Here is a 23660-nt window from a genome sequence, read left to right as displayed (position 1 = left end):
TCCAAAATAGAGAGGTATGTGTCATCATTTCTTTCCTATAATATTTACTACCGTTAAAATTATTTTGTAGGTACACGCTCTACTCTGACCTTCTTTATTAAGGTGTAAGGTGCGATTTAAATATGTTTATCGAGTAACTGACAATATATTTAAACATAAATATAGAAAACACTTTGCATGTGCTGTAATGAACAATCGTGTTTCAATGCCAGCGATGCAGTGCTCGGTGATAAAAATGGGAACTAGACCCATATCGCTGTATTGGGAAGGCATATTAGCACAGTCATAGTAGAGGGTGATGCATGACGAAATAACTTTCTTTTCTGCCAGTGGGTCATACAAAATGTTTTGTGACTGGACTTCGGTCTCATGAAAGGAAGTACCACGTGACACGTACTTCTTCTCTGAGAGATACTGCCTCAGTCATTTAAGATAGCATCCCTGAGTCAAAACTTAACAAAGCTGTCATCATCGGAAAAAAAACTGGCGAGCTGTTAATAAATATGTGTGACTGACAACACGATTGGTAAAAAGTGTCTCAGATCACATCATTCAGTAATTCCACTGTGAAAAAGTATTTGTCCGGGGTCACTACATGACAACAAAAATTTGACAGTCCAACTGTAATTGTGAAGATTTGCGAGGCAGATAATCTTCCTCAGAATCTACCTTATAATATTGCATCCTTATTTGTATATCTTAACACAGAACTTCTGTGTATATGAGTGCCACAAAACTAAAACTTCCTTTCGTTTCTTCTCTTTTTTCAAATTTTTAACATGTTTACATATTTACTTTCTGAAGAATAAAACTCCCAAATATTTATGAAAATTATTGTAATACGCAAAGCTGGTATACCATTATCCAGCGAGACAGATTTTCTTCAATTCTTCATTTATTATTGAGTACTATATCCCATTTTCCAATAGATTTTCTCTAAATTCAATAAATTCTGTCTTGCGACTTCAAAGTTATATAAAGTGATCAGATTTTAAGCTGGAGACTTCTGGTTTTCATGAAAATGATTGCAAATTGATCTACGATCAGAATATAAAATAAACCAAAAAGGCAATTTTCAAACTTAAGGTATGGTTTCCTGCCTACAATTAGAAAAATTTTCAGCTTTCAGCAAAGTTTTATCTTGTACTACGCAACATAGTATCAGGAGCCACTTGCAGCGCAGGCATCTAGGTGTGGTATGACAGTCATTTGTTGATATTTTTGCAAGCAATCATCCAATCATTCGTTTATATCTCACAAAGGACATGATAGCATAGTGCACAAGGCCGCCAACATAAGAACCCAATCGTCTTATTGGTCTACATTGCTAGGTACGGCCAGTGACAAAACCATTAGTCTGGATTGGTGAGGTCCGGTTAGTGATAAAACCATTGGACTGGGGTCAAGCAGATGGAGTCTAGAGTCATAAGCCCCCAGGTTAGGGCCACAAAGCAGCCAGTAGGCCTCTAGCATTCCGTAAGGCAATAAATTATTAATTAAGTATGCCAGATAGTGACAATGCCATTGGTCTGGTTTTTATTCTGTGCAGGTTGGTGACGGAACGTATTTCTCTCGATTGCTAGGAATGACGTCATATCCGATTATATGACAGCCATGACAATGCTGGTAGCTGTTCAAGTAATGGAGAATGTTGTGTGCTACTTTTAATTTGGTTTAACAGTAAATGGGGTGAGCTAGTGGGTCCCTGGCTGTTGTAATGAAACACCTCTCTTGTAAAAGGAATTCCACATAAGATTTGCATAATTTCAATTCCCTTATGTTGTTATTGGGTGGTATTAGTTGAGCACATACTTGAGGGCAGCAACTCAGAAGGAAGCAGAGCAGGCACTCAAGTATGTGCTCCATTTTTGTATGAATAAAATTCCAGCTAGAATATGATAACCTAATCTGTCCGAAGATGAGAAGATGCTGATAGATCACCAAAAAGTAGCCAATTGTTGTGTACTAAGCTAGAATTGTGCTGTAACATTCCCTCCGTTTCTATCTGTTACAGCTCTTTTCTACACTGACAGATGGCAGCCTACATGCTGTCAGGGGAAGTGGCGAGCCGACCAATCCAACGCAACGTAAGAGGCCGGCAAGGGAGTGGGACAGAGAGCACTACTACAAAGTTACCGGGACTGCGTGCACATTGAAGTTGGGTTCAAATCTACATAACCACGAAATACAAATGATCATATGTTCTAGTTCAAGTATGGCCTGTGGATGAGTTTTATTCCATCTTCGATGTACAGTAGAATAATATCTATGTGACAAACAATAATCTGTCCACCTTTCCCCACAGGAATTTTTAAACCTCCTGTGCCCTCTTGAACTTGCAAGATTTTCCTTGGAGTATAATTCTGATTACTGTAGGTCTCATCTAAATAAAATGTGGGAAGGGGTCCATATTCCTCAGAAGATTTATTTTTCTCAAAATCGTTACTCTGACTGTTACTATATCAGCTCTCTCCATTAAAAATCTTCTACCGTTGTTGCTTTTTTTTTTTTTTTTTTTTTTTAATACTTGAACCCCATAGACTTCAATATCATCCAATATGAAGTAAATCTCCATTGAAAGTTTATTTCTTTTTTCTTTTTTTTTTTAAAACCAACAAACAACTTGTTCGGTTTTGGGTATTCACCCTTTATTCAATACCTCAGGATTGTTGTTCTAATTACATCTTTATCAAATCCACTGATTGCCTTTGTTATACAGTTCGTTTTTTATTCGTTCGCATGGCGATTGAAATAAGATAGAACCAGTTGACTCGATACTATCTTTTCCTTCCTTTAAAATACACTGAACGGTTCGCGTAATAACTTGAAAAGCTTCCAAAACACACTGTTGTACTTTATACACACTCACTAAAGGACCATTATTTTCTGCTTCCTTCAGAAATATTCATGAACATTGCTGATTATTTTTCTACCTCTGCTCCTTACCTCCTTCCTGTTCGCCATAGTTAAGATATTTATCGCAATTATAACACAGAACAACGCAAGTACAAATGAATGAACGTCACGTCACATGTTACATAAACTCCAATCAAAGAACGCAATAAAAGACGCGGCAATAATTACTCACACAGACACAAAACGGCAATCCTAAAACAAACTCGTTAACCAAGCTCTTTGTAAAAATAAAAAAATAAAAACACACACAGCAAGACTACTCAGCAAAACAGTAGTTTGTAGAGCAAAGTGAGCACAGCAAATTCCTCAAGTGACTGAATAATTCTCAGCGCCACCGCTAGGCGACCTTGTATTATTTATTTTTTATTTACAATTCACTCTACATCGCACCAACACAGATAGGTTTTATGCCGATGATGGGACAGGAAAGGCCTAGGAGTGGGAAGGAAGTGGCTGTAGCCTTAATTAAGGTACAGCCCCAGCATTTGCCTGATGTGAAAATGGGAAACCATGGAAAACTATCTTCGACGATGAAGATGGTGGGGTTCGAACCCTCTATCTCTCGGATACAAGCTCACAGCTGCGCGCCCCTAACAGCACGGCCAACTCACCCGGTGCGACCTTTTGTCTGATTGGGCAGTGGTATATTGCCCGCACCTCACTTACCCTGACAGCCTGTCATCAGTGTAGAAAAAAAGCTACAACAATGCAAGGTTGTTGCCTGTCTCTTGATTAGAAAGGACATTTCAGTACAGTAACTATATCGAGTGAGAATTTTGGTAACGATTTAGATTCTGCTGAGAGTCAAGTGAATTTTGTACATTTGGTAAAAGACTACCCAGTTTTTGAAGAAGACTAACACATCCAAAGTAAATAGTAAGAAAGCACAAGCAACAATGGATATGAAAGGAAGACTACTACCAGAATTTTGAGTTGAAATGAATGACACACAGATTTGGACGAAGTCAAACAATATTAAAACAAGAATAAAAAAAAAGAAAACTGACAAGATGCAAACTGGAAGAAAACAAAAATTGCACTGAAAGGGTGAGAAAAAGAGTTCTTCAATTATACCAAAGGAGACAAACATTTCAATAGCCAAAATGCAAGGTAGGTTATTTTCCATCACATCCATAATACTGCATTGTAATAGTGTTAAAGAATTATCTGATACTGATATTTCCTTTATAGACTATCATATAAATTGTCTTTCAGAATCCAAATAACTAACATCTTTCATGTCGGTTTGAAAGCTAACAAAGTCTCAGTGCTAAACACTTCAGGATCTGCAGCTGTTGGAACTTCAAAAGTTAGCAACTTTTGACTCGGCAGAAGTTTTGTAAGACGACAGCTATAAAAAGGTAAAAGTGCAAATTACCGGAATAGGAAGAAACAAAGGGTCTTTCTCAATCGGAATTCCAACAACTGGTGGCTGTTGGAATTACTGCAATTTTTCAGGCTCGTTTAAGACTTATTGGCGAAGAATACAGCATGCCACAAACATGAGAAAATGTACAACAACCAACTGAAAAGTGGATTGCAGGAAGGACATGAGAGGGACGAAGACGTGAGCCATTATTTTTGAATTTGTTTACAGGGTTGAAGAGGGATAAAGATTTGCTACGTAGTTAGTTTGTTCGTGTTAATTTTCTGAAACCATGTTACTTATTACTATTTTTCCAAAGCTTACTATTACAAAAAAATGGACAAAAATTATTAACTGACTGCACCGTACAGAAAATGAATTTAACAACCACAATATGACAACATTACAGTAAATTAAACTTATTGTAAACCATCCACTATTCATGCTATACCATCTCTTCTCTCCCTTCCTCTCCTATGGATGAGATGGGTTGAGTTGCTCAGACGGTTCAGGTGCTGGCCTTCTGACGCCAACTTGGCAAGTTCGATCCTGGCTCAGTCCGGTAGTATTTGAAGCTGCTCAAATACGTCAGCCTCGTGTGTATAGTTTTTCTGGCACGTAAAAATATTCCTGCGGGGCAAAATTCTGGCACCTTGGCATCTCAAAAAACCATAATAGTTAACTGGATGCAAAATAAATAACATTATTATCCTATGGACAAGCACGTCTCCATACTGAGCATTGTTATGCAATACATTATTATTATTATTATTATTATTATTTTCTTCTTCTTCTTCTTCTGGGATATTAAAGTCTTCATGTTGAAGGTATTTTGCAATGTTGTACGCAATAAAACAGCTTAATGTTAAAAGATGGACATTTTTCATGTGTGCACGCATATTTTGTTTTGTGATGATGATGATGCCTAACATCAAAAGCGTTCTTTCACCTGTCCGAATCATCTTTCAATTACAACACACTCTTGAGTTAAAACACATTGCATGATTTTCATTCTGGAATAACAGCACCTTCGAAGTAGTGATGGGATTCTCAATTCATTTTATTGATGATATAGATGTTGATTCCCATAGGGAACCTGAAATATCTGTCCCAAATGAGTCAATTTATAATACCAATATAGTTGGTCCATTATTGGACATTATAAATTTTCCAGCTAACTCTTCCTGGTTGCCAGCGTTTTGCCCCAGTGTGCCAAATTGGGCTCATCAGTTGGTAAATAGCACACCTACCAGGATGAATGGCTAGTGCATACCGTGGAGGTCACTGCGTAAGCTACTTGGAGCTCTGCCTCCTCTCCCAAGCCACTACCACTCTGCCCAACCCGCATGCGCCTGCCCCTCACCTTCCTCCCCTCCCATATATCTCCTTCCGCCACCAGTCGCACACTACCAGCTAAGCTGCACATACTGCCGCGTAAGGTGAGTGTCCATTCGCTTTGTTGTTATCTATTCTTTCCGCGTACTTTGCGTTTTTACTGGCTTTTTCTCAATTTTAATAGGTCCCATATGTTCCGCTATGAAATGAGAGTTCCATCCATTCATATCACCACGCGCGGTTTCTACTTACAACTCCAGAAGAATTCTAAAGCTTCATATTCAGTCTGTACAGTTCCAACAATCAACCCTGCAGTCATATCAACATAGCTTGGTTACCTAATACACTTAGTATCAAAATTTCTGCTTAAGCTGATAGTGTATAATCAACTCCTCACAGATTCTTCTAGAATGTATCGTGTACACATTTGTTACTCAAACATTTGTACATACTTGTATACTTTTATTATAAGTGCCACGTTATATTGTGTTCAGTCTTAGTACCATAACACTCGGTCCACAACTGTAATGTATTGCCAGGACCTACTGAATTCTATCTGAAACACCATGTGTCTAAAAAAATTTTACTCAAGTTGATCCACAACATAGAGCTTCTCATTTGTACTTCTATACCCAGACTTTTTAACGTATTTGTGTACTTGTATTATATATTGCTTACCTATTGTCACTTGTAATTTTTCACTTTCATATGAAACATTTCTAATTCAACCAAACATAATAGTGTTAATTATATATTTGTTTCATACAGTTCTTACTGCTCATTAGAAACATGTTTTAGGATTTCGTCAAATATTGTGTATTGTTTAAATATGGCTGATGATGACCCCGAGTAGGGTTGAAACTAGTCCCATGTAATGTAAATACACGCAGTGTAAATAAAACTATGTATTGAATAGGTGGAAAACTTTTATGGTTATAATTTATATGTACCTTTTTAACACCGCAAATACATCCAACTATTATGTAAAACTCCCTGTAAGAAGAGGACAGTGAATGCAAGTGGGTATTATTTTCAAATAAGTTGAGAATGAGAGTCCGTTACAGCGTATGATTCTTTCAGTGAGCCATGCCTCTGTATGTCTGAATCACAGCGGAAGTTCGGCTGCCTGCCAATGTCCAGTGTTCCGATAATGAACTCTGTGTGTGTGCGCGCGCGCGCGCGCTGTCTCTCACTGATCCGTGAATGGGGTAATAAGCCATCGAATTAGCCCATACCCAGAGTATCCAAGCAGAAACACCCTAGCTGGGTTCCACTGTATGATTTTTAAAAAATGTCTGAATGTTTCCATGTACACAAGTCGTGTACAGTACTGGCCAAGAAGCATGAACACTAGTGAATTCCTCTCTGGAGTTGCAGGTAGCCTGAACATTAATGCTGCAGAAACCTTTCCTATCAACATATTTATCCCCGTGCAGAGTGGTCTTTAGGATTGGAATATGGGTACAGCCAAAAGGGAAGTCATTAGTCTTTCTCCTTCTGTAGCTCTTAAATGCAAAAAGGGAATCTAATCCAGACATTTGATTTTTCAGATAACAGTTGCCGTAACATTTGAAACTGTTAAGGATACCACTGAACTGACTCATATCTTTCCCTATGCCACTTTAGAAACCTGGATCTCTGATATAACTAAAGCACCACCCTTAAGTTCAAAATTATAACCCAGACAATGTTCACCAATAGTTGACACCGTGCTACCCAATACTCACTACATTCAGCTGCGCACGGAATGACTCCCGTTTATTTACTTCTCATGGCCTTCTCGCTGAGGACATGAGTACATGTTCAAGTAGTCAACAATGCTGCCAACCTATTTAGTTGCAGTCCAGTGACAAAACCATTGGACTGTGACCAAGCAAAGGGGGTCTAGGGGCGTTAAGCCCCCAGGTTAGGGCCGCAATGCGGCTTTTAGGTCCCTAGCATTCTGTAGGACGATAAGAGCATATTCTGTTTCGCCTAAGGCGACAGGCGAATCCCTATTTAACAGCTCCTTCCGCCTACACACGAGGGTGCATGAATTCCTTAAGGCTGTCGCAGCCCTGTATCCGCCACTGCATTAAGGTAAATTTCATATAAAATTATTGCTGTTGTGTATTTCACACAGTTTCCTTTACATGGTGTTTTTATCTGTGCTTTTATTCAGTCACGGTTGGTAACGCAATCTAATTATCATCTTTTCATGTTGGCCAATAAGATTGCAAGTAGCTACTTTACAAATGGACAATGGAGTCTGCTGCTCTTTATTAGGTTATAAAAGTAAATGCACTTCTGGGCCCTGTTTCATGAAACATCTTTCACTATTACTAAGAAACCAATAATATTAACTAATAATATTAGTATTATGTTTCATAGATATATTAGATAATAATGTTAGTAATTAGTTCATGAGTCAAAATTATTAGTAGATATTCCTAATAATATCAGTAAATTGTTTCATAGACAACCTGACTAATAAAAGTTACTCATATTATTGGGATTATTTACAGGTAACAGGTAGGGACCCTCTTAGGCCGGCCGCAAAATGAGACGCAGGTCCGTGAGGTGACTCACGTCGAATTCTTAGTGGCAGAGTGAGTCACGCGACAATCGTCGCAAGTTGGATCGCAGTTTCAGTACACAGTTTACCACGGAACTTCAGCTCTAGCAGAGATGGCGAATACTGCTGCTATGTTAATAGATTCGAGTTCAGAATCGGATTCCAATACAGAGTTTGTGTTCGAAACGGTATGTTACAGATTCAGCTGGTGCTCCACTTTTCATGTATTTTTGCTGTCTTCTGAGAGCATCTCTCAGCGAATGTCTCAGTTTCTCCCACATCGCCTTCACTTCAGCACCTGCAACAATAGCTTTGTGGCTTGTATCATACAGAACTTAGCAAACACGCACGGCTTCAATTAGTTTTCCTTCCATTTCGAACTACAAAACACAATATGAACAACCAAAATCACCGTGAGTCTTGCAGGAAACTGTGGAAGAGAGACTGTGGTCCGCAGGGTCACCACGGGCAGCAACTGCGTCACATCACCCTACGCCGTAACATGCGTGGGTCCAGTCAGTTCTGTGGTTCACAGAAACTCACCGTGAGTCACCCTACGTCACCTCACGGACCTGCGTCTCATTTTGCGACGGCCTTAGAGGCAGCCCTGCCCAGGAAGTGGTGCCCCTGCCTATGTGAGTCCCAAAGCACACTGACCCAGTGTGTAACATCAGGTAAAGGGTCCCAGCTCAGGGTAACAAGTGAAGACCTCAACGGCAGCAAAAGCGGAGAATATGATTTGGTACGGTGGGACTAGTGGAGGAGGCAACCCATTACTCTGGGGGTAGTACAGGCGGAACCCACTGCCTTGTGGGATGAGGAGGGATCCTCAAAGGCTAAAGGAGTACATCTCGAAAGAAAATCCTCAATTACATTAGGCCTAGCAAGCCAATAAAAGTTGCTTTCAAAACACATAAAAGGCTCGAAACGCATTTATCAACTAAATTAAGATCCCAGCATAAACAGATTCATGTCAGGGATGATGGTTTATGGCCTGATGATAGACAGGGTCCTGCAAAAATCCCAGAGGAGACTAACACGGATCAGAACCATCAACTTGCTCAGTCTCACAGGAAAATGTGAAGAACTAGTGGACCTCATGGAAAGGAGGAAATTAATGATACTGGGGCTGAGTGAAAGCAAATGGAGAGGGAAAGGAATGAAGAAATTAAAACAGTATACACTGTATTGGCATGGAAATGACAAGGAGATGAGGAATGGTGTTCGTTTCATCATGAGTAAAGATCTAGAAGGAGTCGCTGACATTCAGTATGTTAGTGAGAGAATAATAAAGGTGACTGTGCATTTAGGGAAAGAAAATCTAACTTTGGTACAGGAATATGCATCTCAAACTGGATGTTGTCAAGAGGAACCAGTTCCTTGATTTGGAAAAAATTATTAGTAAAGAGAGAGTAATCATTATTAGGAGATCTGAATGCACAGATTGGGACAGATAGAACAGGATATGAGAACGTAATGGGACCTCACGGATATGGTGGACAAAATATGAAAGGTGAACATCTCTTTGACTTCTGTATGAGGAATGGGTTGGTGGTGAAAAATAGTTGGTTCAAGAAGAAACAGAGCCATAAGATAGCACCATACAGTTGGGATGGACTACAAAAGACTAACTGATTATGCAATCTCAGATGAAGGAGTAGAATGGTAACAGATGTCAGAGTAATACCCAGCGAGAGCCTTGACAGTGACCACCGTCTATTAGTAGCGGACCTGAGAAACTTCTATGTGCCATAAGTACAGAACAGGAAAATCCCAAAAATCAAAGTATGGGAACTCCAGAAAACAGATAAGAGAACTGAGTATCAGAACCGGATAAAAACCCTCTTACCAAGAGATGAAAGGAAAAATGGAGAGGCAGAATGGACCAGGCTAAAGGACACATTGGTTAAGGAAGCAACTGCAGTTTGTGGAAAGACAAGTATGAAAATAAACGAGAAGGAAACACCTTGGTGGAATGAAAGAGTGACAGCAACAATCAGGGAAAGAAATCTCTTGGCGGAAAGAAAGGGATCGGGAGAAAAATAAACCGAATCTTAATAGAGACGAGGCAAAGATCAGAAACCTCGAACAATTATACCAGAGCAAGAAACTGGATGGTAAAAGAACAGTTAAAGAAGAAAAGACCAAGGCATGGAATATATTCATTCAGAAGCTGGAGGAAGACAGTAGAGGCAATAAGAAACTACTGTACAGTGTTATCAGAGGTAAAAGGAAACCAACGAATACCATAAAGGCACTTAAGACAAAAACGGAAATCTGGTTAGGACAGAAAGTGACATGAGAGAAGTCCTGAAGAACCATTTCGACCACCTACTGAATAGACCTGTTCAAGAACAAAATACAGAACCAGAAATCCAAGCCTAGGCCTACAATGGAAAAACCTCCCATCACCTGGACAGAAACTGAGACAGCCTTAAAATCTATGCCTAAAGGAATATCTTCAGGTGCAGATGAAGTGAATGCGGACATGATAAATGCAGCAGGCATCCGGGGTATACAATGGCTGCCCTATGGACAGACAACAAGATACCTGCAGATTGGAGCAAGGGTGTTATAATTCCCCTGTTTAAGAAAGGCAGCAGACAGCAACCCACCAACTATAGAGGAATAACCTTGCTGTCTCAGGGGCTAAAAATTCTAGAGAAGATCTTAGAAAGGAGATTGAGAACCATCATTGAACCACAGTTAGAGGAGGACCAATATGGTTCAGAAGTAACAGATCAACAATGGATCTAATTTTTAGCACCCGCATGCTGATGGAAAAGTAATGGGAGAAATGCAAGAACCTGGTCATTGTGTTCCTGGATATAAGCAGGGAACGGATTTATATGTAAATATATATATATATCTTTAGGAAGCTAAAATTAATTATATTTTGCATTATCTTCACGAATCATGTCATGCGGAATTGAAAAATGGAGTATTCATTTTCCATATTTTTCCATATTTTCAAGTTTAGCACATATGTTCCATATTCGTCATTAAAATCAATATAGTCCATATTTCGGCTACAAAGTATTAAATTATATTAAATTAGCAGTCCTCTCAATAATGGAGAAATAAATTAAAAATCTATTTTCGAAAAATTAATATTTTAACTGGTCATTATCACGCCTGTCCACGTCTGGGCTGATAAAATACGCTGATAAGCGGTGCGAAGAAAGGGAGAGGTCAAATACTTTAATATGAAAGTATTTGGAGAGGTTGAGCGCGGAAGTGGTGGAGATCAGCCGGTCAGTACCGTGACTATCTGAATCACACTTACAGCACTGATAAGCTGCATTACGTAACATCGACTGTGTCTGTGCCATAATTTCGTTACTAGGGAAATCGCATTCATCGACAATGTGCTAGTGGTTTCCGGATTAGTTCGTAATTCGGCCATTCCCTTTAATTGCTTCATAACTCCATCTAGTTCACTACCAGTTATTCCCAGTTAGAATTAGCAGTGAGACGGATCATGGTGTTCTTGTACATTCAGTGTGTGCAGTTGTATATTGATATTCATTGCAGACATTAACGTTGTTACAATATCCCTAAAGTAGCTCAGTCAACCAGTTTAAAATTGAAAAATTACGTATCAGAATTTAAAGAAGATGGTTTATCAACTGACAGTAAGATATTATTTTGTAATGTGTCATTGTCCAGTGAAATCTACTCAAAGGTTCCTTGTGCAACAGCACGTTTCAACCAGAAAACACCAGGCTAACAAACGAGATTCCAAGCAGAGACAGTTGTTTCTGACACAACCAGCAACTTCCAGTGTAATGTCCGAGTTAAACACCGATCTCTGCCGTGCTCTCATCTCAGCTGACATACCTCTCTTCAAACTGAATAATCAGTGCTTCAGGGAATTCCTCGAGAAATATACTAAACGATCCATCCCGGATGAGTCAACGTTCAGAAAAACGTACTGTTCAGCCATATAAGATGAAACTGTTCGGAAGATAAGGCAAGAGATTAAAGACAGTCCAATTTCGGTTTCCATTGATGAGATAACAGACAAAGAAGGCAGGCTAATTGGCAACGTACTCATTGGTTTGTTAAGCGAAGATTATTGTAAACGGATTCTCTTACACTGTGATGTTCTAGAAAAGTGCGATAGCAAAACTGTTCAGTGAGGCTATGGGTATCCTCTGGTCACAGGGCGTTAAGCATAATAAAGTACTACTTTTTATTAGCGATGCCGCGCCTTATATGATAAAAGCCGGAGAAGCATTGTGTGTTGTATATACTAAGATGACTCATTTAACATGTGTAGCACATGCTTTTCATCGTGTGGCAGAAGTGGTAAGAGGTAGTTATCCCAAAGTAGATTTATTCATTTCCTCAGTGAAAAAAAAGTTTTTCTCAAAGCCCACAGAAGAGTTCATCTTTTGAAAGAAATGTACCCAGAGATTCCATTGCTGCCTGACTAGGTGGGGTATGTGGCTGCAAGCGGTTGAATATTATGTTGAATATACATAGACTGTATTATGAACGTTCTGCATGCCATGGACTCTGAAGATGCAGCCTCAATTGAAGCCGCGAAAACGGTTGTCTGCGATACAAGTGTGAGAAATGACTTATGTTACATTCAGCATAATTTTTCATGCATCGCAAAAACACTGAAAAGGCTCCAAAACTCGCATCTCTCACTTTCTGAAAGCTGTGAAATTGTGAATAAAACTGTGGAACAACTAAATCGTGGTACAGGTAAAGTTGCAGATGTAGCAAACATAAAGATGGCCACCGTACTTTCAAAGAACCCTGGATATGAAAAAATGACAAAGGTTGCTGCAATGCTGTGTGGAGATTTAAGTGTAAAATTTAACATTGGATTTAACCCCAGCAGATATTGTGTTGAATTATGCCCCCATTACCTCTTCCGATGCTGAACGCAGTTTCAGTCAATATAAATCTGTCCTTAGAGATAATAGGATAAGATTCACTTTCCAGCACTTAAAAGAACATTTTGTAATCCATTGCTTTAGTAACAGAGAATAAAAGATTGTGTGTTCTTCAAATATATTAAAATGAGAAGTGCAACATTACGTTGCATGTAGATCTACTTTGTTTAGCTCCTTTGAACTTTGATATTAAATAGAAATTAATGTTATATGTGTAATTTTAAGTCCATATATAATTCCATATTTCAATAAAAATAACTAAATATATATGTACATATTTCAATAATTATTAGTACATATAAATCAGTTCCCTGGTTATAAGAGATAAGATCTGGGAGTGTCTGAGGAAAAGAAATGTGCCTGAAGGACTGGTAAGGAAAATTCAGATGATGTACAAAGCTGTGTACAAATTGGGGAAGGTTGATCATCATGGTTTGAGACCAAGAGTGGAATTCAGCAAGGAAGTGCACTGTCCCCACTACTGTTCATCACTGTTATGAACAATATCAAGGAAAAGTTAAGTGAACCGAATGCAGTGGCCTTTGCTGATGATATCATGATTTGAGTGAAACAGAAGAGGAACCTACAGACCAGACTCAACGTATGGAAATCCCGGTTCCAGGAATATAACCTCAACATCAGCAAGACCAAGACAATGATGATGGCAGTCAAGAGAAAAGGGCGTCCAGCAAATGTAAAACTAGGAGATCACCACCTAGAGTGTGTGGATAGTTTTCCTTACCTTGGAAGTGTAATCTCCAGTGATAATTTGGTCAGAAAGGAAATTACAGAGTGCAAAAGGCATAAGAATTCTACCAACCAGTAAGAACACTTTTATGGGATGATACGATTCCAAAACCAGTCAAACTGATGATGTTTAACAGCTATTTCTTACCAATATTGACCTATGGTATTGCAGCGTGCACCCTAACAAAAAGAGATTCATCAAGACTGCAAGCATCAGAGATTAAATTTCTTAGATCCACCATCCAGAAGACCAAGATGGACAAGCTAAGAAATGAAGAGGTGAGGAAAGAAGCTGGAATAAAGACATCCCTATTAGACCAAATCGGCACATCCAGACTACGGTGGTATGGGAATGTGATGAGGATGGAGCCTACAAGAACAGCCAGAATAAATTTGGAAAGACAGGAGGAGGGAAAAATACCTGCAGGAAGACCTAAAACCCGATGGATGGACATGATCAAGGTTGATCTAGTTACCAGAGGATGGACAGTGGATTATGTTCTCCATGACAAGTTGTATACGGACAGGAAGACGTGGAAGAGGCTCATTAACAGTAACCGGGAAACTGGAACTATACGATGATGATGATTATTTTGATGATTGAGATTATTTCCATGAGTGCATTTAGACTCATAATTCATATTATTAGTGAAACCAAAGTGAGTGGTATTTTAATATTTTGGCATAAAATCGTGAAGATCACTGAAATGGTCGACACTGATTCAAATAGTGATGAGGAACAAGTGTAGGTATACACCGTTCAATAAATGTTACGTCGAAAACAGCCTGTACTGGCATGTAACAAAAATATGAATACAATGGGAGATTTAGGTTAGATTACAGAACTTTTTGAGTATTTGCTTGATAGGATTGGTAATAGAATGTTCCACTGCAAGGAATGAAGTATAACCTCAAATCAGCAACTTCACATTGCACACCATGGGTTGGTAGTGATAACACAGTATCATTGTGTTTCTCTAGTGCAGTTCTGCTAGGACAATCCAGCTATCCTTTAAAATCTTGGCTTATACCACCAGTAAATCAAGGCAATGGTGGTGATGATTATTGTTTTAAGAGGAAGTAGACTACGACTAGGCAACCATAATCTATAATGTATAACAATAATCAGATAGAAAAATGGAGGACCCGACATTTCGAAAAATGAAGATATCGGCCAAAGAAAGAGAAGGGCTACAATGGGCGTGATTATTAAGGACTCTCTCAGCCTCGCAACCTATTACCGTCGAGGTCAGAAAAGAAAAAGAGTTCAACAAGGAAGGTCGAAAGGGTAGATAAAAGTGAGGAGCTTGGCATAAGTAAGTGAAAAAAATGGCAGGACTCATCTCAGTGCTCCGTGGTCGTCAACCCACGCTTCCAAGTTGAGAGCCCTGGGACCCCTTTTAGTCACCTCTTACAACAGGCAGGGGATAACGTGGCTGTTATTCTACCACCTCCACCAATAGGGGGTAGCAAACCAAGATTTTGCTAGTCCAACTCAACAGAGATTTTTAAGAGCACATAAAATAAAAAAGTAAAAAGAACAAGGAGGGTTATAGCGTGCAAAAGGCTGCGAATAGTTGACGCTTTAACTCAATCACTTTCCGCAAAGAAACTTTCTTCTCTCCAATTATTTTCACTTCTTTTATCCATTCTCATATGTATCAAAGTCACAACAACGAAAATATCAAGTGAGCCTCTCGAACATGTGGATTAATAGTCGGTTGTGGTCAAGCACTAGCCTACTGCTAAGCACAAACCCAAACCAAGAACATATGCAACAGACCTATTCTAACCTCCATTTGTATCAGCTGACTAATGAACTAATATTACAAGTGAAGATTATTTTATTAGTCGTGTGTAAATCTTTATGAAACAGAATTTGGTTAACTAATAATGGTAAAACTTTACATCCCGCAGCCCAACGTTTATAACATTATAAGGAAGTGAAAATACTGCAAAACTTACCTGGAATTCCTCTTAGAGGAGAGATGTGTTCATTGCAATGTCTAGGAACCCACCATCCCGCCCCCAGAAATACATTTACTTTTATAACCTAATGAAGAGCAGCACCCGCCATCGTCCAAGGCTAAAGTAGCTACTTGCATTCTTATTGGTCAACGTGAACAGAATGTGACGCCATTGCCATCAATGCTGATAAATACACTGCGTTACCAAGCCCGGCTGAATAAAAGCACAGACCCCCTTGCTTGCCAGACCAATGGTCTTGTCCATATCCTATCCTAACCGTCCCCACAGCAAGAACCAATCCAGACCAATCGTGATTCCACACGAAACTAGAGGCCCAGGGCCACTTCGCGGCTTCTAACCGTCCAGACCAATGGTCTTATCCAGATCCTAACCGTCCGCACGGCATTAACCAGTCCAGATCCTATCCTAATGTCCACGAAGCATCACTCACTCATTAGTACAGAGGTTGGCAGCACTGAGCACAGCTTGACAACATCCTTCCCGAGAAGTCCGCGAGCATGTAAATGAACGGCAGTCATTCCACGCGCATCTGAATGTAGTGAGTACTGGGCTGCAAGAAGTAAAGTAATGATCTAATAATTATTTTTATGAGTTCTAATATTATTAGTTAGATTTATGAAACAAGGCCCTGGGGGCGGAATGGTAGGTTCCTAGACATCGCAATGAACACATCTCTCCACTAAAAGCAATTCCAAGTAAGATTAGCATAATTTCCACTTCCCTACACCAAATGTTCAGTTAGCCACTCGACATTTAATTTATCGAACCAATATAAAACACGACAATCAACATCACGCGAATCTCTACAAACTTTATAAAACTTTCTCGCCAGGCAAACAGGCATAACTTCAGCTACAGCACCAAGCAATTACTTCTCTAGGCTAAACTGAACAAGCTACTGAGGTACCTCACACATTCTCTAGCACCTACTCCTTTTGCAGAGCATCTGCTCATTTTTATTCATACGAAAATGCGAGCAAGTGCTATGGTTATGAGCAGGTGCTCTTGGAAGTAGAAATGCTCCCCATTTGAGCACATACTCCTCAGTTTTATCCATACCATTTGGAGCACCTGCTCCAAAAACTTGGGCAAAAAGCAGGTGTTCACCTTTGCTGCGTAGCAGATAGTAAAATTCTACTGTTTCTATAGCACCAGTAACGTAGTATATACACAGGCTGTATACTACATTACCAGTGCTATAGAAATAATTCAACAATATTTGAATACTCGCCCAGAATAAGGTTGTAACCCTCACTTTTTGCAAAGCTGACTTATATGGAAATAGGTTGTAAACGGCACGCGGGACGTGGCAGACTTATTGGAATGTCAATAGATGGTGTGAGTGGTGGTGATAAGCTGGCCCAAAGTTAGCGCTGTGCAGAACAAGGTTGTATCCGGAAAGATGACGGATGTATCACCGATATCTCTTACCGGTAGTGTTCAAAACCATATGAATAGGACCAAAAAAAGGAATTGAAACATGAATAACTGGTGTGATGTCAAACGTAAGAAGCTCTCAGGGATGCTGGAAAGCGAAAACTCCACCAGATGAGGTACGTACAACAAGGTTGTAACCTAACCGTCCTTGTGTTATGTCCTGACGTAATATGTATTGCATATTCATATATCTGGTACTGCAGCTACTTAGTACAGCACATTTGTACATGATGTCTGAATGATATAACCATTAATAATAATAATAAAATAATAATAATAATAATAATAATAATAATAATAATAATAATAAAAACCGAGGTTTTGTTTTCAGCAAGACGTTATATAGCGGAATAGAGTTCTACTCTATTCTGAAATATTTTACAAACATAATACCATAGCGTAACAAAATGTGTGTGCAGGGAAAATTATTATTAAATCCATGCTTGTAAATATGCTGGTTAGGTATATGATGTCGTATCTAATTTAGTATTACTATAATTTTATTTCAGGGATGTCCCTGCAGATGCTCTTATGAATGCAAGTAGAAACGACACGTGCATTCTTTGGTGACTTCTACTCTTTGAATTATGACCAGCAGACAGCATTGTCAGGACAAGGCTGCATTAAACGTCAGAATATTAAAAGAAGAGACGTTGAAGAGGCAGTTTCACGTAGGCATTGCAGTTTTCCGTACTTTCTTTCCGTACCTACAGGTGAAACTTACCGTGTGTGTCAAAAAATGCTCTGGCATGTGTATAAAATTACTCTTCGTAGAATACAGAAATTGCAAGAGAAACTAAAACGTGGGGATTCGTTAAGTGACAAGAGAGGGAAACACAATAATCAGCTGAATGCCACTACTGACGAAGTAAAGGAAGCTATTCAGGAGCACATTCGATCATTGCCGAACCAGGAAAGTCATTACAGTTGCCACAGATTTACAAATGGTTGCTTGTCTAATGATTTGAATTTGAATATCGTGTATACCGGTACATTGTTTAGAGAAAAGCATCCTGAATACCACTGCAAGGAACACACATGTAGAAATATTTTCCACTCAGACTTCAATCTACGGTTTGGTCTTCCCAGAGCTGATACCTGCGCGTACTGTGATAGGTTGTATGTTGAAATGATATCAGCACAGACGGATGAACAACGGAAAGCTATTGACGTTCAAAGTAAGTTACATCATGTGAAAGCTGCAAGGAATGAAGTATAACCTCAAATCAGCAACTTCACATTGCACACCACCACACAGTATCATACAAAGCATACATAGCATACAAAGCAATGACTGCACGGATGAACAGCGGAAAGCTATTGATGTTCAAAGTAAGTTACATCATGTGAAAGCTGAGATAGCATACAAAGCAATGACTGCAGATAAAGAAAAAGCCAAACAAAATTCTACATGTCGTCTTGTTTACTGATCTAAGGCAAGTGCTTTTCTGTCCTGTATTATCCCACTCATCTGTTTTCTATGAAAGACAGTATGCGTGTTATAATCAAGCCATTCACAATGCTGGCACAAATGAAGCAACAATGTGTTTTTGGCATGAAAGTGTGACCAAATGAGGTTCAGCCGAAATTGCTTCAGAAAGGACTCTTGTACTTTGGTCTGACAGATGTGTTGGCCAAAATAATAACTGGCGTATGCTGTCACTTTGTCAGTATTTCATTACACTCCAATTGTTTACAACAGTGAATCGGAAGTTCCTAGTGTCGGGTCATAGTTTTCCTCCATGTGACAGGGACTTTGCACAGATTGAGCGTCAAAAAAAAAAAAAAAAAAAAAAAAAAAAAAAAAACGAATTTCACTGTTTACGTCCCTAAAGACTGGATTGCAGTTATAGCTCCAGCAAGGCAAACGCAACCTTTTCTGGAATATGATACGCCTGAGAGCTTCAAAGACCTGAAAGATCTAGAAAATTATCTTCGGAGAGATCCTGACTTTAAAATAACTACACATTGGATTCAGGTATCAGCAGATAATCCAGGAACAGTTCATGTGAGACTCAGCCACAATGCATTGCAGCCTTGGTACCAGTAATCAATCATGAAGAAATGTAGAGGTGTTCGCAATACATATTGTAAGCCCTATAGTGTAGCGCTGAATTCAATCCCTCTTCTTTATTCTCAACAGTTACCAATACGAGCAGAAAAGTTGAAAGATTTACAAGATATGTACCGGTATATTCCACAGGAATTCAGACAGTTTTATGAAGAACTAAAGGCAGACTAAGTATAACACGAGTCATTATGGAACTACTGATCATAACATTAATTTGTACACACCCCATATTGGCTCTCGTGTGTATTGAGAACATCAAATACTGTCATTGTTGGTTACAACCTTGTACGTCTGAATAGGGTTACAACCTTGTTCTGTGTTCTGACAGAATATTTCCCCATTTTTTCTATTTTCATTGCACCTTCATTGTTTAAAGTTCTGCTAAAATAAATAATAGATTCAATGCACATGTTTTATGGACATTTTGGGTTTATAATATAAAAATTATGGAGAATATCGGTTTTTTCTCATTCCTGTAAAATTTCACTTTTGTGGGTTACAACCTTTTTCTGGGTGGGTATTCATTTGTTTAATCTGAATGGTAGGCTAGGCAACACAATACTAAAGACCTCTTAGATTAAATGTTAGGCCTAACCCCACCAAAACAATCACCAATTGGCCAGTTATGCGGGCATCATAATGTATTGTACATTTTTCAAACTGGGCTTGCTACCTTATAAATCAAACAGGCCTTCAATAGGGTGAGGGAATTTTCCAATCCCAGATTAGGATTTATGGTGGTACTTCCACACCCGGAGGGCATACTTAGGAAAGATAATACTAATAATGCTATTGTGTTTATGTCCCACTGACTACTTTTGATGATTTTCAGAGACGCTAAGGTGCCGGAATTTTGTCCCACAGTAGTTCTTTTGCATGCCAATAAATCTACTGACACAAGGCCGACGTATTTGAGCAGATTCATGTAGCACCAGACTGGGCAAGGTTCGAACCTACGAAGTTGGGGTAAGAAGGCCAGAGCCTCAACCATCTGAACCATTTAGCCCAGCTAATTAGGAAAGAGAAAAAAAAAAAAATCATATAAATGATGTACAACAACCCCTTAAGTAGTAGAAAAGAGATATCCTTCCTTTATGCTGCCCCTAGAAGTATGATGACTTACATAGAATTGAAACAAAGACGGTATAAATCAGGCGAATGAGACCATTTGCTGGGTTCCCACTGGCCGGCCAAGTTACGTGCTGTGCCCCTATTTGCTGACCAAGTTTTGTATTGTCTCCAATAGAGCTTGCATCATGCCCAGGTACAGGGCTGCCATTGTCGGTAAAAGTAAAAGAACTACCAATTTCGAAATTGTCATATAATATGCAGAATGCAAGTGCTTAATCCGCAATGTGATAACGTTAGGTATTAAGGTGAAATTCACTAACTTTAATAAGTCACGGGATAATTAAGCAACTTACGGCATAGTAGAGACCTCTAGCCCAATGGTTTTGTCACTACGTGGACCTTACCAATCCAGACCAATGGATCCATCACTAGCCGGACCAATGGCGTTATCACGCAAGATACTAGAAGCTTGTGCGCTATTTTGTGACTAGCATGGTGGCTAACGTCCCCAGACCACCTTCGCTTGCCTCCAGCCCAATAGTCTTGTCACTAGAACCCAGCCCAATGGTCTCATCACTCCCCAGACCTAACCAACCTAGCGCAACGGTCTTGTCACTCACAGGACCTTACAATCCAGACATTGGCAAGCCTGCTTAGGTTATGTGACATCGTCCAAGCTGCACTATGTTGGACCTCTAACCTAACTTTCGCCCATCAGATACGGATGTTTTACCAAATTTATATCCTTGTATAAATTTGGAATTAATTTAACATCCTTTTAATTGCAGTCTTCTGCAAACACTAAAGTGCCTGAGTTTTGCATTGAAAAAGAGCGCTTTAAGAATCAAAACTAGATCCTCCAGGTTAGATGTAGGCCTGATTATACGTACCCTACACCACCAAAATAGCACAATATTCCACATCTCCAGTTGAAAAACTATCAAAGGGTAGAGAATACCATTAGCTTAATATAGTGTCCTATATAAATGGTACTAGTTTCCAACCTACATACATTGTATCATCTTCAGCCATAATCTAACTGAAAAACATATGTTTACATACAACCAATAATAAAGAAAATAATTTGGTATGTCTTAATTTAAAATCTAAGCCTAAAACATTGATGAAGTCTGATTATACATTTAAAATTCAAACCAAAAGACATCAAAACTACTGCGGTTGGTGTTGAACCATGTTGTCTTTCTTGTAGTAACCAAACGTTCGGTCATTTGGTTTCAATTTTAAAAGCGTAATCAGACTTCATCAATGTTTTAGACTTAGATTTTAAATTACGACATACCAAATTATTGTCTTTATTACGGTATTGGTTGTATGTAAACATTTGTTTTCCAGTTAGATCATGGCTGAAGATGACCCAATGTATGTAGGGTCAAAACTAGTACCAATTATATAGGACACTATATTAGGCTAATGGTATTGAATAGGTGGGCCTTTCTCTACCCTTTGATAGAGATCGTCAATACGGACCATAACGAAAACTTAAGAGTTGGAAACTCTCTAACATTAAGTGCTGCAGGTATTCCGACCACCAGCTACTCATCTCGACCAATGGTGATACGCGTACACAAGCATTAACAGATACTCTCTTTTATTGAGAGAATGGAAATAAATTAACATACACACCTGAATGAAGTCTAAACTGAGACCAGAAATGTTACATTTCTCATGAATTTATCATGACTGGGTTACCCAGCATTCATCACAGTACTAAACTGGCAATCACCATTTGGGAGTTTTACATTTAAGTTACATAATTCATGGCCCATAAGCAAGCAGTGCATATGTTTCGAGATCATCTTACACCAACAAGTCAAGAAACATACCGTAACAAATAAATCTGCCCAAATCCTTCAAATATGAGGGAAATACAGCATAATTTTATTTCAAATTTGTGTCATATGTCGCTGTCATTCAGCACGTGCAGAAAGATCAACACATTCCCGGAATTAAAATGCTTCTAATTACTACAACATAGCTAACAAGTATTGAAAAGAAGTACTGCAATAGCAGAAAAAGTATGCAAAAATAAGACAATATATTAAAAAAGGATACAGGTTAAATCCAAATTAAACCCATCCTGAGTGTACCTCTTTCTTCGTTTACTAACAAGACCTTTAATTGGGTTGGTCATCTTCATGTTCGATATAGTGTTTGCCATTCTTGTATACTGGCAGATATCCTTAGAAGATGATCCCAATTCTGGTCCTCTTTGTTCTTCCACACAAACATGGAGTGGGGTTGCAGATGCAGAAAAGTTTTCAGTTTTAATGTTATGCAGTCTGGACTTTCTGCATGAAAAGCATAACCCCATAAAAAGATCCACTTCACTTGGTCTAAAGCTTATACCACTCACTCAGGTTGAACAGGAGACAAGGATGAGAAGGAACACATTTTTCCACTGTCACGAACACTTCAATAAACACGGCAAGAATTTAATTCGGGTAACTCATCCGGGGCTAGTGCTAGCTCTGATCAAGCTGTCACCCACAATTACTAGTGAAAAGTTCAACATTCGGTGATCCCTAACGTTTACATACGCGTTGGATCACAATGATGAAACACTTTTACTAATTCATGACATTATGCTAGTGTCAACCTTGTCACGCTTGCGGTATAAATTCCAAGAATTACATTCAAAATCTTCAGAAATGGCGTCTTCAATCTCATCTACCCTGCTGTCTCCGAGAGCAGAGTTCCGTGCTTTTGTCCTGTTACCCATTCATTTCCGGAAAATCTCACGTTTCCGCTAATAGCGCTGAAGTTTAAAGACTGAAAACTGGTCATGCACTGATATATCACAAATTGCAGAAATGATTCTCTCTTTATGCTTTTTACAATTTTGGCACCTCTTGAACGAAAACTAATAATCACTACTGAAAGTGAATAAACACGGAAATAGTATTATCTACTGTAAATGTTGGTAGTATTGAACAGCTGCAATATATTATTAATGAAAAGGTGCACCCGAAAGGAGATTTGATACTTTCTGTTAATTTTCTGAGCTATAAGAGCATAGAGATTTTGTTCTACTCTTGCAAACCGTAAGGTGATACTGTTCACATTCCTGGCCGCATAATGTGCTTGATGAAACATTTTCTTTACACATAGTTTATGGTGAAACCCATGCATCGCTAGCCAACAATGGCATGCCTTTGTATTTGGTTCGCTCCGGCAGTAGCGGCGACTAAGGGGACAGTCGCACCCCTCCCCACTTTGTAGAGAAAACATTACATTTTTATTCCA

At 39.0% G+C, this 23660-nt stretch overlaps 1 protein-coding gene across 4 annotated transcripts in view; it reads right to left on the bottom strand.

The window, feature by feature from the left end:
• LOC136858571 (phosphatidylinositol 3,4,5-trisphosphate 3-phosphatase and dual-specificity protein phosphatase PTEN) overlaps positions 1 to 23145 on the bottom strand; it is a 516439-nt gene extending 493294 nt beyond the window's left edge. For 3 of the 4 annotated variants that reach the window (XM_067138225.2, XM_067138226.2, XM_067138227.2), the window contains exon 1: positions 22470 to 23144. In XM_067138225.2, the coding sequence (XP_066994326.2) occupies positions 22470 to 22728 (259 nt within the window). In that variant the 5' untranslated portion in view covers positions 22729 to 23144. Of the gene's footprint in view, positions 1 to 22469 lie in introns of all 4 variants that reach the window. The other variant, XM_067138224.2, reaches the window with a different exon arrangement.
• Between the last annotated feature and the right edge of the window lie 515 nt (positions 23146 to 23660).

Source organism: Anabrus simplex, chromosome 1 (genome assembly GCF_040414725.1).
Source record: "Anabrus simplex isolate iqAnaSimp1 chromosome 1, ASM4041472v1, whole genome shotgun sequence".
NCBI classification, from domain to species: domain Eukaryota; kingdom Metazoa; phylum Arthropoda; class Insecta; order Orthoptera; family Tettigoniidae; genus Anabrus; species Anabrus simplex.
The sequence above is the reverse complement of the archived record's forward strand: the minus strand, read 5'-3'. Positions and strand labels throughout refer to the sequence as shown.